Genomic DNA, 19,139 nt, shown 5'->3' on the forward strand with positions numbered 1-19,139 from the left:
GATTTGGCTTCTAACCCAGGAAGAGAGACTGAATAACCACTGGGAGGGGCCAGGACTCTGGTTCATTCACCCTCCACTCAGGAAACAGTGAAAAGCTGGGCCCTCATCTGTGCTGGGTGTTGCGGTAAGGATCCAGAGGTGCACAAGCCACTCCCGCTCTCTCGGGGCCCCCAGTCCAGGACAGGGCGTGTGAAACCAGGAGAGAGGCAACGGGAACCGCATCGAAGTGGTGCTGCTTGCTGAGCTCCTCCTAGGGAAACCAATGTCCACCATTAATGTCACCAGGCCTTTGGATTCAGCCCGGACAGAGGAAGGGCATATCCTGGACACAGTGTGGGGCAAAGATTGAGGCCGCTTGGCTCGATGGAGAAACTCTTCTGTGGCTAGAGCACAGGAGGTGGGGTGTGGGGTGCCGGGAAGAGCACTAGGAGCCCCGAGGAGTTTAAAGCAGGATGGGAAGGGGGTCAGATTTGAGTCCAGGTTGCTGGACTCACTGCTGGTTGCAGTGATGGCCAAGTGGAAGAGGCTCTGTATTAGAGGCAGGGAGACCAGCTGAGGGGCCTCATTTGCTCATTCAACAAACACCTACAGAGCCCCTTTCAGGTGCCAGGCCCCGAGTTGGTGTGTGGATCCAGGCAAGGGGCTGCAGGGGCCTTGGAGGGAGGCCAGGATGGAGAGAAGGGGCAGGGATCTCGGGAGGTGTTCTCGCTGCGTTACGCAAACGCATCCTGGCAGTTCTCACACTGGCCTCTGCTTCCTGAACCAGTTGTAAATGAATTTGGAAGTTGGGGACCTGTTGTTTCAGGGATGAAGAGCTGCTATTTCGGGTCTGAGCTCAAATCTCGGGCCCCACAGAAGAGAGGACCCCATTCCCGGAGACTCCACCCAGAGCAGCTCAGCCAGCCTCCTCCTCCCTCTACTCTGCCCCAGCTGCTTGGCTGCCCTCTTCAGTAAGGGGGTGAAACTGTTACCTGCCGTGGAGCTGAGGGCCTCCTCCGCGATGACACTGGAGGTGGGAGCCCAGCTGGCACACGGAGTTTGCGAGTCTCTATTTCCGTGCTCCTCTGCCCCTTGGACTACAGACTTTTTAAGGGTAGGAAGGACTGTCTCCTCCAGCAGGCTGGGTTTTCTGAGGGAGTCTCCCCCATCAGATCAGGAACTTCTGGAGGGTAAGAATGAGGAACGGGGACGCAAGTCAGGGCATCTGTGTTGCTGCCGTTTGCAAAGGTGAGAAATTCTCCATTTGCCTCAATTTCCTCATTTGTAAAATGGGATTGATTATAACACCTGTTATGAAGGTAAAGATAAGACCTAAAGATAGAAGAGACAAGATTAAAAGAGCCTTGAGGGATAGGGACAGGATGTCAATACCAAGGACGGACCTTGACAAATAGCTAGAAATGAGGACAAAGGGAGCCTGTCTGTAAGCTCTGTGAGTGCAGGGGGTTTGGTCCATTTTACACACTGTGGTGTTTAAGAGTCTGATACAGAACCAGGCAGCCCGGGTGGCTCAGCGGTTTAGCGCCGCCTTCTGCCCAGGGTGTGATCCTGGAGACCCCGGATCGAGTCCTGTGTCAGGCTCCCTGCATGGAGCCTGCTTCTCCCTCTGCCTGTGTCTCTGCCTCTCTCTTTCTCTCTCTCTCTGTGTCTCTCATGAATAAATAAAATCTTAAAACAAAAAAAAGAGTCTGGTACAGAACCTGCTCCATGGGTGGTGTTCAGTAAGCACCAGTGAACAAATGAATGGGGAGTCCAGGCAGTGCCGGCAGAGAGCAGAGGGCCAGTTCACGACTCGGACAGGAAGGCTTCTGGGAGGAAGCAGAGGAGGGCCAAAGGTTGGAGCTGCTGGGAGTGGGGTCCATCATGGACTTCCAGGATTGAACAGTGCCCCCGCCTCCCCACCTTGTGAGTCTGAGGGTCTTAGTGATGAAGGATAGTGGGAAGAAAGGCAGGCAGGGACAAGGGGCCTGGGGTACCCTGGGAGGAAACCAGCCTTAAAAGGATTTTACCCCACCCTGGAAGGAGCCTTCACCCTTTCCCACATGATAGGTGGGATGATGACCAAAACCTGATTGGGTGACAGGCACAGGGAGGGTTCCCAAGGAGCCCATAAAACCCCCTAGACTTAGAAACTCCGTGGCAAGCCTCTCGAGTCCCCTCCCTCCTTGGGAGCTGTGTGCCATCACTTTGCTATGGCTCAGTAAGCCTCGCTTCGCTGCCCACCACTCTGTCCCACCTCTTCCTTCTTCGAAGCTGCGTGACCAAGAACCAGGAGGCACTCTGAGAAGAAATCAGGGTCTCACTGATGCAGGTTATGAATCTGGCGTCAACAAGGGGATTTCCCAGTCAGGGTCCTCTCCCCAGGCTCCCCAGCCACCTCCTCCTACCTTCCATGCCTGGCAGCTCAGGACAGTGACCCGTGACATGAGGTCTCAGCAACCCCCCTCCCCCTGCACCTGCCACGTGGCACCTGTCCTCTCTGCTCTGGATCCCTCAGCAATGTGAGGCCTCCTGGGCCCCACCCTCTGCTCCAGCTGCTGTCCCACCTTCCTGTTTCTAGACCTTTCACTCAGAAAGCTCCTGACTAATCGTGGCCGCAGTGGCCCAAGACCACACCTCCACCCCAGTCCTGCATTTGTGCTTCTGTTTGCATATGAGGCTGTGGCCTGGCAAGTCAGACCCTCTGAGCCTTCCTTCATCTTCTTAGCTGAAAATGGGGCCAAATAACCTGTGCTGTGGGGATGCTCAGGGGCGTGCTTGTCAAAGGGCTTTGTGAAGTGGTCAAGCGCTAACTAAAGGGAGCATTTAGCACGATGGGATTGCTACCTTGAGGCTGGACGGAGAATCCTGGACCTGTGGGGTGGTTGCGGGGAAGAAAGGAGAGGGAAGAGGGAGAGAGGTGGAGAGATGTTCTGGCAGCAGTAGGGTGGTATCAAGTAGCTCTAGACTCGGTTGGTATTTTAAACACATAGGACGCTTTGTAAACACACCCGAGCCTTCATGAAAAATGTGGCTCACTCTTGAAACCACGGAACTTTACATTTTTCCCAACAGACTCCAACTTTTAACTAATGTCCTGTGTGGTGTTGGGAGGGGGCCGTGGAACCTTGGAAGAGACCAATCTCAAGCCAGTGGAGACCGCGAACCCGGAGGATCCTCCCTTTAAATTGATGCAGACATGCCCAGCGGGCCCCGCTTCCAACTCAAGCCTGGTCCCGTCCTCAAGTTCTTCTCTGGCCCACCTTCCTGAGACAGAAGCCCTCTCAGGGGATGTCAGCAGCCACAGAAGCATAGGCTGGCTTCCTCCTCCCCACCTGGTGCCTGGGGAAGAGACCCAGGAGGGTGGCTGCGGGGGGTTCGAATCCAGGCTTACCACCTGCGGACATCTCGCCCAAGTCACCTCTCTGTGCCTGGTTTCCTGGCCTGTAAAACAGGCATCTACACCTATGGCAGGCTCTGTTGCAAGATCCAAGGAGCTCCAAGGAGCTCATCTGTGGGGGATGCGCATCAGGCAGGTAGAACAATGAATGCCTGGCAGGTGGCTGCCAGTTTGACCCATCTACCCCCCCCCCACCGCTCTTCCCTGCTCCTGACTCCAGCTTCTAGGATCCTTTCCACAAAGCTCCTCCCCACCTGCGTTCAGACCTGTTAACCGTCACCTCCTCCAAGAAGCCCATCCTGACCGCCTCATCTCAACTGGCCTGCCCCTCCCCCACCTGCTCCCTTTTCTTTCCCTTCTGAACCACCCCAATCCTCCACACGGCCGATCCTCACCCCCTCCTCTGTTCCGTCCGCCCCCCACACAGCACACACCAGGAGGACCTGTCCATCTTCAAGGCTTTATTGTAAAAATGTGAAAATAAGTTACATTTGGCATCATTGCCACTAAGTACATACAGTGTGTGAGTCCAGGACAGCCAGCGACACCCTAGCAAGGTGGGGGCAAGAACGAACTCATTAAAACATTCACAGAAAAACAGAAGGCCGCTGCCTCTCACCCAGCTGCCCAGCCAGCACAGCCCTGGGTCACAGGATGAACACAGGTGTGGACGCACACGCCCATCACCGGCTTCACATGTTGGGGGGCAGGGTCTGGTCCTACAGGACTGGGGAGGGGGCTGAGAGGCAGAGAGGGGGTCTGGGTCAAGGGTGATCACTCGCCTCCTGGCCAGCATCAGCCACCTGTGAGGGATGCCTCTTCCCAGCTGTGCTCACTTGCTTCTGGGGGCCTTCACCCCTACGTTGCCAGGGGACTCTCCAACAGCATGACCTTGGCTGAGGTCACCAAGAAAGGCCCAACTGAGTGGGGGCAGGAGCACGAACACAGAACATCCCAATCCTTGGGAGCCTGCTCTTTCACCTCCTCTCCCCTCTGGCTCTGAAGCCAATTACAGATGCCAGGAATATCAAAATAGCAGTTTATTTAAAAAAACAACAAAACATGCAGAGCAGAGAGGGCTGGCCCTAGGGTGCGCATCGCGGAGAACCCAAACTCTGCCGGCCCCTCACCAGTCTGTGTACAGTTTCACATTATCTTTTGCTCCCCCCATCCCTAATCCTTTCTTGAAAAGGAAAACAACAACACCATCTCTCTCTCTCTCTCTCTCTCTCACACACACACACACACACACACACACACACACACACACTAACCGTGGCTGCAGGGAGCAGCTGATTTTCACATATTTGGCCCCTCCCACTTCTAAGCCAAGAGCACCTCAGCCTCCCCCACCATGGGGGCCAGGAGGGCCAGGGAGCCATGAGGTCCTTGTTCTGCGCACAGGAGGAGCCAGAACTGAGCTTACTGCGGCAGCATCCTGGCTACTGCTACCCCCTCGTCCCACAGCGTTCCCAGGGAGGGAGAAAGCTTGCATCTGCCATCACTTGGCCAAAGGGTTTCTGAGTCAGGGAACTGGGCTCTGGGTGGGCCTGGTCTGAGCAAAAGCAGGACTAGGACCCTGGGCCAACTCAGAGCTTGCTTGGGGTCCTGATATCAGGAGTGTTTCAGCACCTTACCCAGGATCTTCACCCCTTCCCTTCCCCTGGGCACCTGTTCCCTACTGAGGTTTGCAGTAGGGCCTCACAGGCAGACAAGGTGGAATGGGGGATGCATATACATGCGCCCCACGCGGCACCCCGCACACCATAGCTATACCTCCTGTAAAGGCAGGGCCCAGGGCTCACAGTGCCCTCCCTCCCTCTCTTTCTGAAATACCTAGCTCCGTGCTGGGCACACAGGAGCCCATAAATACTGGTGAACTCAAATGGCTGAGGCCCCTGAGCCTGAGAGAACCGTGTGACATTTTCAACCGAATGACGTACGAAGACCCATGCAAGTGCGGGCCTCCTTGAGGATCACCTGCCAGCCCATGCAGGTCTCTGAACCATCAGATACATCAGCCACGCTCAGGACAGATGCCTCCCACTGCCAGGGGGCCTATTCAGCCAGAGAACAGAGGTCCTGTCCTGGACACATGCTGCATCTGACCAGTAGCATCTAACTGGAGGGGATGGGAAGGTGAGGAAGGCCCCTGGCCCCCCACTCCCAGTTCCAGGGCTGTCCCCCCCCCTACACCAGGGGCCAGAGGTCCCAGCCATAGTGGGATGCCCCAGGATGAGGGGAACAGAAGCCATCGAAGGCGGGGTGGGGAGCCGGCCCTGCCTCACGTGCCTCTGGGGCAGTCTGCTTTATTGTACTCGTTCATGAGCTGTTCGTAAGGCAGAGAGAGCTCGGACTCTGTGCTGGTGAAGGTGGACTCGTCTGATGAGGGGAACTCGCCTAGGTTCAGCGGCACCTCAGCTTCGGGCCCTTCCTGGGGCCTCTCCTCCCCAGCCAGGTTGTCCTCTATAGAGGACTTGGAGGTCTCTTCGTCTGAGAGCCCTGCCTCCTCATTCGCAAAGGTAATGCTGACGTTCTGGAAGATGAGTGGGTGGTAGTCCTGGGTGTCCCATGGCTCACCCTCCTCGCTGATTCGGTCCAGCTGGTTGATGAACACCTCAGGGGTCGGGGAGCCATCTTTGGGGGGCCCTGCCCCAGCCTCCTCACTGGGAGGCCGTGACACATGGCCTTTGCTCCTCAGCGTCTGAGACACCTCTTCCAAGCTGGGCATCCGGTTTTTGGAGTAAACCACTAGGGGAGATAGGGAACTGGGGAGGGCTGGCAGCCCACCCCCTGGAGGCCCCAGCCCCGGGGCTGCAACCCTCTCCCCAGCCCCGCCCGTCTTCATCGCCTTCTTCCCTATCTGCTTGATGAGGTCATTGTAGGTCTCCTCCTTTTTGGACAAAAAGCTGAAGATGTTGACGTCCTTGGATGCCGTACCCCCAGTCATCTGCAGAGCCTTCTTGGAGTGTGGAGAGCTCTCAAAGGACTCCTTCCGCCGCCGCCGCCGCTTCTTGATGGCCTTGTGGACCTCGACGAACATGCTCACCTTCCAGTTGACAAAGAGGGACAGCCAGGCCAGCCCCAGGTAGATCCAGAGCTCCACGAAGTAGCGGTACAGGGCGTGGTAGTTGGCGCTGGGGTTCACACCTGCAGACAGGACAGGGAGCCCTGAGGGTCAGAAGAGGGCCGGCAGCGGCCTGGACACCCGTGAAGGCCAAAGCCGTGTTCTCTGAGGGCACACAGTGTCAGAATGCGGGATGGGACGCACAGTGAAAGAAAGAACTAGAAACCAGCCTGTTCTCTCATCCTAACGGTCCAGTCACTCATGTCCCTATCTCAGTCCCCAACCTGCCGGAGCCTGGTACCTACCCAGAGTCCTCCACTGTCAAAAGTCAGGAGAGTGGTTCCCCAGGGAAATGCAGCCAACACACGGGTCAGGAAATAGTTCGTGAATAGCCTTTCAGTTATTCGCTATACCACAGATAGCTGTCCTGGTGCACCCCGGCGGGCGTATACGTTATAGTTCAGTTAAAACCAGGATGGAAATTAAGTGACTGAGTGGCTGGCATCTTCACTGCTGGGGATGGACTCACTGGTTTAACATGAATGGGGCTGGTGGTTGGGCCAAGGGTCTGGGTGCACAGGTCCCGGGGAGAACTATTCTTGGAAAGCCCTGACTTCTCCTTCAGTGGGGTCAGGCTGCCCCCGGACTTCCTGTTCTGCCCTCTTCAGACTGGCTCTTCTCGTGGTCCCAAGGGCTCTGTCCACTCTGAGGCCAGGCTCCTGACACCTGCTCTAGGGAGTCCTCTGGGGTCACCTTACACAGTTCTGATCAATCTCCTATACTCCAGGATTATGTGATTTCTGGTTTAACTTTACGTTTCTAGGCATACTGATCTGCATTGCATTATTATATATCCTGGCCGCCCCCCCCCCCTTCCAACTGGGATCAACCTGGGAAAGGGACAAGGGGAGGAGGGCTTGCTCCAGAGCGGGGCTCCCACAGGGCAGGGACTATACCACCCACATCAAATTAGAGGTCCCCCAAAGACAGGTGCTGCGCTTGCCTCCGCAGAGAAGAGGTGTTTTTGAGGGATGCTGTGGACCTTGCTCAGAGCCCTTGATCACGGTGTGATGGGTGCGGTGACAACCAGGGCTCATGCTGATGTAGCTGGGTCCTACCCACAGCATTCATTTGATTTTCCACCACCCTGTTAGGTTGGTGCTGTGTTTCTCAACCGATTTTACAGATGAGGAAACTGAGGGAAAGCTCTGAGGTCTTGCCGGAGCTGAGAAACTATGATGAAATACACCGCCCCCCTACCCCAGCACAAAGGCTTCTTTCTCCTTGCCTGCTCAGGGTCCCTTAAACAATGGCAGGGCTGTGCCTCCGCCTAAATTTATCTCCCAAGCCGGCAGGCCCCGATCTGCCAAGGTCAGTAGAGTATTCAGGCCTCCTTCCTGCTCCCTCAACACTCAGCATTTTGGGGTCTCCCCTTGCAATGAGGCAGAAGGGTAGTGGAGGGAAGAGGGGAGGGAGGCCAGAGAGGCCCCTGGAGCAAAGGTTGGGGTCAGCTGGACAGGGCAGCAGGCACTGAGGGAACAAACAGGGGTCAAAACAATGAAGGGCCAAGATGCAGCACAGGCCACAGGCCGGAGTCCCTGAGAGGCTGGGGCCAAAGAATTTTATCACCTGCCTGGATTAAGAGTGGGAGGGAGCATCCTGGCTCCGGAGGGTGGGGCAGCTTAGGAGAAGGCCTCTCTTGTCTTTAAACTGCCTGTGGCAAGAGCAAAGTTTCGGACCTGTGAGCCAAGCCTCTAGAACAGCTCCCTGTGCTCGGGTGGCAGATGTGAGGCAGGCAGCTCTGCGATAGGAAGGGGGCCCCTGGCTCGGCTCTGGGTAGGTACCAGGCTCAAACCCTGCAGGGGGAAAGAACTACTCTCGGCCCCTAGTGAACCCCAGCCTAGGAGACAGGGGAGGACAGAGGGAGAGGATGCAGGAAAAGCCAGGTGGAGAAACCAGAGAAAGAGAAGGTGGGGACACAGAGGCAAGGAGACAAGGGAAGGACTTACCGGCCACGAAGTCGCCAAAGCCAATGGTGGAGATAGTGATGAAGGAGTAGTAGAGGCCCTCGATGTAGTCCCACTCCTCAGTCACCATGAACACAAAGGGCGGGATCACCAGGTGGACCAGGACGCCCCACACGATGAAGATGGCTGTGCACGTGATCTGTGCCTGCCGCTGATGGGGGTGAGGGGGCCGAGACCAAGTCAGACCCAAAGCAGAGACTGGGGAATCCAGCACAGGCACCCGGAAGGCCTGGGAGGAGGTTCACCACCCAGGGAAGGGCGAGAAGAACCATACCCAGTCTCACCCAGGGGACGGGGCCCCCTGAAACTGCCCTCCTGTCACTTGCCCTAGCATCTTTGTCCATTCTTGGATCTTTGCCATCCTCCCATCACCCGCCAGGGCCCCCCCAGCACTGCCCAGCACCCAGGATGTACATGGACATACCAGGCTCACGCCTCTCTTGGTGAGGAACTGGCCCAGCCTCTTGGCACGTCCCCCGAAGAACTTGCCCAGGGCACTGATCCATGTCAGGCAGAGTGGCACCCCGAAGAGACCATAGAAGACACAGAAGAGGCGCCCAGCAGGGGTCTTAGGGGCCACGTTGCCGTAGCCTGAGGAAGAAGAGAGTGAGGCATGAAGACCCACAGTGGGGGTGACAGACCCAGACTCAGCATGGCCCCTGCCTCCAAGATGCACCCACACCGCGACATTCTCCAAGACCACTTCATACTGATCTAATATCAGTACTTAAGTGCAATTTCACTTATTACACTATGGTCAGGATCATTTATAGAGTAAGCATGACGGCATGGGCTATGTCTCCTCCATCAGACTGGGAGCCCCGTACCAGACAAAGCCTTCATCATTAGCAAGCCTGCCACCAGTCAATATGGCACCACTGTGCAAATTACAGTCTTCTCTAGGGAGACACCCCAGAGGCACCCCAGTAGACAGTCTCCAAAGATGACCATTCCTAAAAATCCCTTCTCTTCCCGTGGAAGCATGCCGCTGCTCACATCAGGCAGGCATCTAATCCCCTCCCTCAGAATCTGGGCTTCAGTGGCCAGCTTGATCAGAGAATGCAGTACAAGAGATGCCAGATAGGCTAAGTCTAAGAAGCCCTGCAGCTTCTCCCTGGGATGTCCTGAAATGTTCACTTTGGGGATTTTCCCTCTTGGAACCCAGCTCCCATACTGTGAGCTGCCCAAGTCACTGCATGTTCAGCCTCAGCCGTGCTCTCAGCCAACAGCCACTGTCAACTATTAAATGTGTGATGGAAGAAGCCATCCTGGAAGTCTAGCCAGTAGCGCTTTTGGCAGACTCCAGCTTCAGACACAGGACTGCCACTGCCATTACAGACCTCAAGCAAGAACCAACCAGCTGAAGCCAGTTAACCCACGGAACGGCAAAAGATAATAATAGTAGGTAGTGTTTTAAGCCACTAAGTTCTGGAGTCATAGATAACCAGAATAGACACCCAGACCAGTGAGCAAGCATGGGCTGGGCTGGTGCAGTGAGCAATCTGTTCAACCTCTTGCATGGCTCTGGGTATTGGGCTGTGTTGTTTCTGCTCCAAGACCCCAGGTGAGGACTCCTGGAAAAGTCTCCCAAGCCTGGCCAGTCATGAAGGACTTACTAAATCCCCAGGAAAGTGTTAAAAGAACATAATGCAACTGATGGCCATGGCACCAGAGCTGGACTCATGCAAGGTTCTGTGGCACGAGGGCATGGAAGTGATATCCTGAAGGTCCCAGAAGACTTACCAATGGTAGTGATGACCGTGGCTGCAAAAATCATTGCATTGGGCCAATTCCAGTTGTTGAAGGTCTGATTCCCCGTAATGGCCACGCCCTGTCCTGCAGCATCAGATACTACCTAAAATGGGAGACACAAAGTGACAAAGATGATTTATAAGTGACAGCAGTGTGTGCCACTCCATATAAGCATTTTATTTAATCATCACAGTAACAAAGAGGCAGTTACTGTCTCCAATTTATAGATGATGAAACATTATTTATAGAGGACCAGAGACGTTAAGTGATTTGCCCAAGCTCACACAGCTGGTAAGAATACAAACTCAGGCAATCTGTCTTGAAGTCCATTCTCTCACCGAGCCAGTGGTTCTCAAACTTACTAGCACGCACCGCCTCATCTGGAGAGCTCGTTATATACAGACTGCTGGGCCCCACCTCCAGAGTTTGATTCGGTAGGTCTGGGAAGGGGTCAGAAAAGTTGCATTTCTAACGAGTTTCCAGGTGATGCTGATGCTACTGGGCCAGAGATCACACTTTGAGAACCACTGCACTAGACTATTCTGCCTCAAGGGAACGTGGTTCAGATACATAAGAGGATGCCTATGCCCTACTCCTCCCTAGTCCTCCACAGAAGTGTTCTACTGCAGGACAGACGTGGGAGGGACTCCCATACACCCCTCACCCCAGCTAAGTGCCTCTTGTATCTGTCGCCTGAAGGCGTACGTATCAGCTGGCTTCCTTTTCCCCATGCTTGGGACTCTTCCCCTACAAACTCCCCCTTCCCTCTATTCTCTGGATCTAGGCCCTGGGCTGAGTGATTTCCAGGTCTAGGCCTGGACAGATCATCAGATGTGGTGTGTACATTTCAGGGTGACTTGAAATCATGTGGTCAGTCCCCACTGGGCTCCTGGCAACTCTGGGCAGCAGGTGAGAGGCCACCTGGGGAAATCCACTGGTGGCCTCAGAAGAAGCCTTATCTATTCCAGGAATGCTAATAGCTGCCAAACCTGCTTCAACCTGACAAGAATGGCCTCTACCCTTCCCATCCTTCAGTCCTTCCACCATTCACGCCAACCTGCAGGTGACAGAGCATGGACCCCAGAAGAAGGCTCACAAGCAGGGCCCAGGATTTAACCCAGGAGATCCAGTTCTGCTCCTAAGGAGGGTCCCAGGGTGGGCCACCCAATCCAGAGACCGGGAACCTCAACCAAATTCTCTGTAACACTCTAGCCTGGAAACTAAGGGAAGAGAAGAATGAGGGGTGGAAGCAAAAGAGCGAGATGGAAAGCCCAGAGTGCTAACCCACCGCGGTGTGCCTTTAGTTTGGTGGGAAGCAAGGGAGGGGCTGGTGCTGTTCTGAAGGAACAAGCAGTTTGGAGGAGCAGCAGGCCTGTGTAAACGGATCTGCAGATTCCATAAAGAATTTTCCATGATGACATGCTCATCGGACAGGCCATCAAAGCACATCACTCACTGTCCTGTCTCCTCGCGATGTTTCCAGAACATCTCTCTGCAGGCCAGGGAGTGGCACAGCGGAGGGGCAGCAGGCTGCCTGCAGCCCTCCCCTCAGAGAGCCGGCTGTCTAGCTGGCCAGGCCACTTCCACGTGAGAGCACCAGCACATTTAGATCCTAAGGGGCCTACCCATCTATCTGAAAGGTTTCCTAAAAAATTAAAACTATGGGGGCTCTTAGGTGGCTCAGTCAGTTAAGTGTCTGCCTTCAGCTCGGGTCATGATCTCAGGGTCCTGGGATGGAGCCCCATGTCAGGCTCCCTACTAAGAAGAGAGCCTGCTTCTCCCTCTCCCTCTGCCACTCCCCCTGCTTGTGCTCTCTTGTGCTCTGTGAAACAAATAAATAAAATCTTTAAAACAATAAATGGTAGGCCCTCACCTTGCCTAGAGTGGGAAAGCTGACATCCTTCCCAATACTAACTTCAGAAAGGCCTTTGTAGTAAGACTTGGTGATTGGTTCAGGCTAACCAGGGGACACCCCTTGAAATAGGATGGAGTACAGACTGTGGTGCTCCCCCTGCCCCCACCACTCATGCTCTCTCTCAAATAAAATCTTAAAAAAAAACAAAACAAAACCCTAAACCCATGTCTGAAGCAGGAGAATGAGAAGGAGCAGGGTCCTGTGTCTTCATGTTAAACAGATGGCGATGGCTCCCTTTGGCCCTTTGTCATCTTAGCTACCCCTTGTAGAGCGGAAAGGGTCGAGCACAAGTGCCAGGGCGCTTGGCCTCACAGACAGAAAGAGTATTTAAGGGGGAACTGCACCCTGAGCAGAGGATGAGGCATTCGGAGCACCAAATCTGGTCATCCCCGTGGAGTCTCAGGAACACCAAAGCCATCCCTTCTCCTCACACAATCGGGAAGGGGTGGACTCTAGAAACTCGAACCAAAACTCTTACAGATGTCTAAGTGGGGACAGCAGAATGTCTGGCACATTTGAAAGAGGAACTGGTGAGCACTAGAAGCTAGCGCAGGTTCGTCAAGAACAAGTCATGCTCAGCTAAGTGCATCTCCCACTCTAAAGGGGTTGCAAACCCTTGAAGTTGGGCGGAATGCAGCAAATCTAGATTTCAACAAGACAGCAGAACAGATGGGCTTAAAGATAGTCCTGTGGACAAGACAGAGAAATGTAGGGCAGAGCTGGGATTAATTTGGGTCCCTTTAAAGGCAGATAAACCACCAAGAAGTATTGATCTTTATCAAGCTGGCCTGAGGTCTTCACGATCCTGCTAAGAGCCTGGCCTCTTCAATATTTTCATCAACGACACAGAAAAGACGTACAGAGATGGCTGACCAGTCTAATCTGCAAAGGATGCGAAGCTGGGGACAAGGCCAGGATGGGAAGGGAACCAAAACACTGCAATGGCAGTTGGGAACTCAACATTACTTCCCCTGGGAAAAATGGGCCCAGACTAACAAGCTATGATTATCTTTTAATATTTTCATGTCATACACTTTGGGTTAGAAAAGACCAGGGCAGGATCGAAGGGAGAAGTCCTTGGGTTTCAGCCGTCCACAAACTAACACTAGAAAAGTAAATAAAATCTCAGGCAGTGTCAATACCTTATCTGTTCAGGGCTGGGCCATACACGGAGAGCGCTATTCCACTCTGGGTATTGGATCCCACCCGATATGCTAACTGAGAGGGAGCAGGTGTGGCTTTTTTTTTTGGACAACGGGCTACGTCAGAAAGCACTACTCTTGGCAGTAATCCACTTCTGGTAATAGAAAGTGTTTAGGGCGAGGGCGACCACAGCACATCAGGGATACTGAAGGTGTGACTGGAGACCAGGGTTCTCAGCTGGCTGGTGGCACCCTCTGGAAGAGTTTGGAAATGCTGAGTGGGGAATGTTGTCTGCACCAGACACTGTCACAGGCACCGGGGATGACACTGTGAGAGGAGATCCATCCCCCCACTCATCTGTTCCAGCGGGTGACAGGGCTGGATGCCACACGCCTCACAAGATGGCCCAACCCACGATGCCAGCACTGTTCCCCCTGAGAGGGAGCTCCCCAAAGGCCATCTGTGCCTTGGGAATCATTTAGTACGTGCTAAGGAGACACCAACCCTAAGAGTGGCAAAACAGTAACCAAAGAGGGCATTCTGGTTGGGAGCTCTGAGGTAGAAAAATTGGGTTTCCTGCCTTTCCCCCTGCCAATGCTATGCCCTCTGGGGCATCGCCTACAGCCTCCACCTTCAACCTTGGCTTATCAGGGAACCACTTTCTCCATGACCTCCGTTCTCTCTCCACGGGCATTCAGCAAGGGGTAGGCAAAGGGGGCATTCTGAAGGGTCCCAGTGTCCCCAGGGCTAGAAGCATCACCAGCTCTTCCAACAATCCAGTGGCAGTTCTGCCCATTGGTCAGGTCATGAAACAGACTGAGAGAGGTTAGGTGGCAGTACTGGGCTAGGTTCTAGACTGTCCGGTTGTAAGTCATCAGGGCTTCCCCCTCCCGCTGGGCATCCCCCAACACCCTCTGCTATTGTCTCCTCTCTGCTCATGGGCACCAAGAGCTGGCCCGGGGAATCAGCTTGGCTCCATCCCAACGTCGGGGTGGGAAGTAGGATTTGAGCTGCATAACGGTGGATACCCTGTGCGGGGGTATATATACACACATTATCTAACCGGCTCTTCCTGTGATCCTGCCAGGTGTCACTCGACAGATAAGGAAACTGAGGCCTGGGCGGTGGGGAAGGCAAAAGTCCAGATGTTGGACCTGGGGGCCTGCTCCCACCATGCATAGCTAAAGCTCTGGCGGGGACGACTCTGTGGGTATGTTCTGGTCAGGGTCACTGAGCAGGATGCAGGGGGAGGTCTCCCAGAACAAAGGGCCTGACCCAGGACTGAGGTCATCCCTGGGTTATGGAGTGTGGCATGGGGGAGCCAGGCCAACACCCCATTAGACACGGTGTCCTGTCCCCAGGGTTAGGGAAATAGCTCTCGCAGGAGGAGGCGGCCCCTGTTCACTCACACGATTCTTTAACTTGGCTCCCAAATTCACACAAGACAATATTTTCATTTTCCACGTAAGCCTGGAGAGTGATGGGAGAAGGTGATACTGCACACAGCCTGGGCCCAGCTCTTGTTTGGGGAAGGAACAGAGCTCCTGCCTGGGTCACCCTCATGATAAAGTAGCTGAGATTTATCGAGGGCTTTCTACGCACCAAGTGTTGTACTAACACTTTACTTCCTTTAACTCATTTAACAAGGACAAAATCCTGCTGGGAAGATACTGTAATTTTTTCCATTTTGCAAATGAAAATTTAAGACTTAGAGAGGTTAAGTAAGTAGCCTAAGGTCAGAATGCTAAAAGCGAAGCCAGAAGAGCCTTGACTAGACGTGGTTATCCTGCCTATCCGTCCCCTACCCCACCCCAAAGGCCACAGGAAGGAGGCCAGTGCATACTTCCACCCTTTTGCACCAGCTGAAAAAACAGTGCCCTAAAACCAGTCCATCCACTCTGACCAGAGCTCAGCATTTCTAGCCAGGCCTCCAGGGAGGTGACATGCCCTTGCCCTGGCTTCAGGCAACCAGCTGCCCTGACCCCACCCTCGTGGGCTCTCTCACTGTCCCCAAAATATGGTTCCCGGACAGCTCTGTGTCCCCCGGGGATCCGGGGTTTCCCAGGCAGAGGCAGCTGCCAGGCCTCCCCTTCCTGGAGACACCCATCATGTGGGCAGTTCTGGAGTTTGGGACATGATGCCCACCTCCAAACATAGGCAGGGGGGTCTGAGGTCAGGCCTCTCCCCTCATCCACTTGGGCAGGGGCAATGGGTACCCAGGGGAGTGGCACTGGAGCTGGGGGTGCAGCCTGGCTGGGGATGACAGCTATCTGGCACCCAGGGACCTACTCTCCACCTTGCCTCCAGCTCCCAGGCAGACATCAGGGATGAACTAAAGAGCTCTTCCGTGCTATGCAGGATGCAGTAGGATGGAGCCCTCTTGATGGCAGCTTCCACTGGACCCACTGGCTGTTGGGGGCATGCAAGCTGAGCGTCCTTTATGGATCTCTGGCCACCTTTCACCCTGAGTTTGTTTCAACCAAATCACTTGGTACCTCTAGCCTGGAAGGTGAAATAAGGCTGATGGCCACACAGGCAGGGTGCTTGGCAAGACAGAAAGGGCTTTCATCGTCCCTCTCACCTGGCCCTTCTGGGGCCCCCTCATGAGGTGGGCGGGGACCGCTTATGAATCCTTATTTCATAGATTAGAATATTTGAATAGCAGCTGATTTTGAGCACTTAAGTGACGGATACTGACCAAGCGCCTACAGTCACTTAGCTCAACAAATCTTTACAACCCAAAAATGTGGGGGCTGTTACCCCCAATTACAGTTGAGGACACAGAGGCTAAGTAAGTAGCTTAGTCATACAGTAAGTAAGGTCATATAGCTAGTCAGGGGTGGAGCTGGGCAGTGAACCTGGGCAGTCTGGCTCTTAATCCCTGTGCTCTTAGAGATGAGGAGAGGGGGTTGGGCCATGCAGAGTGGTCTTCTCAGCTACAAGGAGTGGAGTCAGATCTCTTGAACACAACTTCCCAAGCAATTGTGAGAGAAATGTCTGGAGAAATGCAGACACCTAGAACATAAGCTCTACGACGGCAGGACTTTTATCTGTTTTCTACTGCTGTATTCCCAGAGCCTAGAACACTGCCTGGGATAGGGGACAGACACTGAGGATGAGTTGGTCTAGGTCAGAGAGTATACACTCCTTTTAGTTAAGTTCCTCACCCAAGTAACAAGTATTTGTTGAGCAACTACTGTGTGCCAGGCAGTGTTCTAGGGTCTGGGAATACAGCAGTAGAAAAGACACTGGCACTGAGGGTGGTGGTGGCGGGGAAGGGGTTGCTAGACTTTGAGAGGGGGCAGAGGGAGGCAGATGAAAGCCCCCTTGGTCAAAGCCAAGATGACAAAGTGAGTGGCTGTGGGGCTGGGAAGAGTCCCTGGGGACACTTGAAGGACTGTCTTTTCTGTAGGAAGGGGAGGCAGTCCCTGGACCAAGCAAGTCTTGAGGGCAGCAAGTGAGCAGAGAACAGGAAAAGGAATTTAAAAAAAAATCACCACTCATAGAAATGCCTTAGTAAGGAGCTGGGCACCTTCCTCACTGAATCCTTACAAGCCCCTGCGTGGCTCAGCCTGAACCCTGCATCTAGGGAGGCTGAGGGCTCCTGTGCCCTCTTCAGGGCAGAGAAGCTCATGGAAACTTGGCACTGGCCTGGCGGTGAATCTAGGGGGGTCTCCCAATTGCTAACACCAAGTCTCTGGGTAAATAACATAGGCTTTCAGACTCAGTTTCTCCATCCGCCAAGAGTAGCACCTACCCTGAGCATACGAGAAGTTTGCAGGGCAGCAACACAGGCCTTCATCGTAAGCACTCAATACATGGACCTGCAATCGATGCTATGGCTCGTTACGTGTGTGCATCAGGAAACCAGACCCTGTGAGGACTTGAGACCCAGGGGGAGAGACTGTATGTCCTCAAGGCTAAATCAAAGGGGTTAAGCTCCCTGCCCCTGGAGGACAGGCCAGGGTGAGAACAGGGGATACCATCCCCAAGCTTCCTTCCTCACTCCTATCACCTTTTCCCACCTCTTTCTATTCTAGCAATGAAAGCTGTCCTTTCTCCTCCTGCTTCCTCAGGCACAGGGTGACTTCTACACTGAGGATGACCTAATGACTGAAGAGGGGGATTGGGATCCGTTAGAGCGAGATGCTAGGGGAGGGGGGAGATGCTAGGGGAAGGGGGCATGGGTGTGTGTTACAGCTCTCCCTGGAGGAAGCAGAGGCATGGTCTAAGAGGTCCTGCTCCATCCCTCAGAAGCCCCATCTCTCCTGGTCTCTGCCCCAGGAGGCTCCCAGGACCCTGGCCAGCTTCCCCAATGGCCAGGCAAGACAAGCAGGCCATGAGGGAAACAATGCCACACACTACAGCCCCTGACACTGTGTCTGCCAGGAGGAGCTGAGGCCAGGGTGCTAGCCTGTCTGAACCCTCGTCCCAGCTCCCCATCCGACTGCCCTCAGCTTCACAATGCCTACCTACCACCTGCTGTGCTCTCTCCCTGCAGGTCCCTGTCTGTCCACACATCCATTTAGTCTAAAAGGAACCCCTCAGAACAGGGAGTTGAGGGTGGGTGTCGAGGCCCTGTAGGGGGTGTTCTGAACAGGACAGACCTGAGTGGAGATTAGTAAACCTATCTTAGGTACTTTCCAAGCAAGTATGTGCAGTTTGGACTTGTTTAGAGCAATGTTTTTCACATCCTTTAATCCCTGAACTAACGAACAGATAAAGGGAGGAGGGGAGGACCCCAGAGCCTGTGCCGGGGCTCCCTAGAGCAGTCTGAGAAGCAGGAGTGGGTTTGTCGGGGGCTAGTGGGTACAGCTTGTCTGTCCAGCTGCCGGGTCAGTCCTCCTGGGGCCACTGGCAGATCAAAGGTATCTTGGCCAGAAGGTGAGCACCTGTTAACTATCTTACTCCTAAGACCAATTAGAGAGTTGAAGACTGTTGGTTAAACCCTCAGGAATCTCTAGCCTCTCTCTCTCTCTCTCCACCACTCAGAGGGACTTCTCCAGCTCTTCCTAACTGGGGCTGGGGGCGGGGCTGCTGGGCTTGTTATCAGATGAGGACACTAAGGCCCAGAGACCTTAGATACCACACAGCCATCAAGGCAGGGGCAGTCAGTCCCGGCTGCCCAACCACCAGAGAGCTGAGAGGGACTGCAGTGGCTGGGCTGACCTGGGCAGTGAACAAGCTCCACCAAGGATTCTTTACCCTGGGGTGATGGGTGCACACACCAGGCTCCCAGTTTCCACCTCCCTGTCCGGAGCACCCTTGCCGACCTCTCACCTCAGCCCAGGTGACCGGGGTGTGGCTGGGAGGGCAGGTGTGCTTTGTGAGCAAGGGACTGGCGAGGGCCAGGTGGTGCCACCCAGATCCCTGTGCCAGCTGCAGGCCCAGCTCGCCAGGCCCTGTAGCTCCCAGGAAAGGAGCAGGTGTCTGTTGGCAGGTGCAGAACCCAAGGGGGCAGGGCCACACAGTGTCTCGGTTGAGACCAGACTTCAGCTACTGCACCATGGACTTTGTTAACCTCCTTTTTCTTATCTGCACTTGCAGATGTGCTCCAGTGCCTACCCAGAGTAATCGTATAAGGGTTTTCTAAAAGAAGAAAGACAAATCGTTGGAGGTATGCTAGGATGGCTGAAGACCCAGGCTCAGCTCCACTCGGCCAGTCACTTGCCGAGATTCTCCAGAAACCCCTGACCTCTGCCCATTCCCTTCTCTGTGAAATGAGGAGGTTGGCCTAGTGACTTGCTGGGGTCCCCCTGCCTGTACAAGTCCTATTTTTCTCTGCCCAGAACCATGATGTCTAAGCCCAGTTCCGCACTTTTCCGCACTTCCCAAGTCCCCAGTCCATAGCACATT

The 19,139-nt window shown here is 54.4% G+C and overlaps 1 protein-coding gene across 2 annotated transcripts in view; it reads right to left on the bottom strand.

Moving 5' to 3' along the window:
* Positions 1-3,825: 3,825 nt before the first annotated feature.
* The window catches only part of KCNK5 (potassium two pore domain channel subfamily K member 5), a 38,908-nt gene continuing 23,594 nt past the window's right edge, over positions 3,826-19,139 (bottom strand). For both annotated transcript variants that reach the window (XM_055330812.1, XM_055330813.1), the window contains exons 2-5: positions 10,217-10,328; positions 8,898-9,064; positions 8,456-8,624; positions 3,826-6,529 (exon numbers count right to left, since the gene is read on the bottom strand). In XM_055330812.1, the coding sequence (XP_055186787.1) occupies positions 5,664-6,529; positions 8,456-8,624; positions 8,898-9,064; positions 10,217-10,328 (1,314 nt within the window). In that variant the 3' untranslated portion in view covers positions 3,826-5,663. The remainder of the gene's footprint in view (positions 6,530-8,455; positions 8,625-8,897; positions 9,065-10,216; positions 10,329-19,139) is intronic.

This window comes from Nyctereutes procyonoides, unplaced genomic scaffold, assembly GCF_905146905.1.
Source record: "Nyctereutes procyonoides isolate TBG_1078 unplaced genomic scaffold, NYPRO_anot_genome, whole genome shotgun sequence".
Lineage (NCBI taxonomy): Eukaryota > Metazoa > Chordata > Mammalia > Carnivora > Canidae > Nyctereutes > Nyctereutes procyonoides.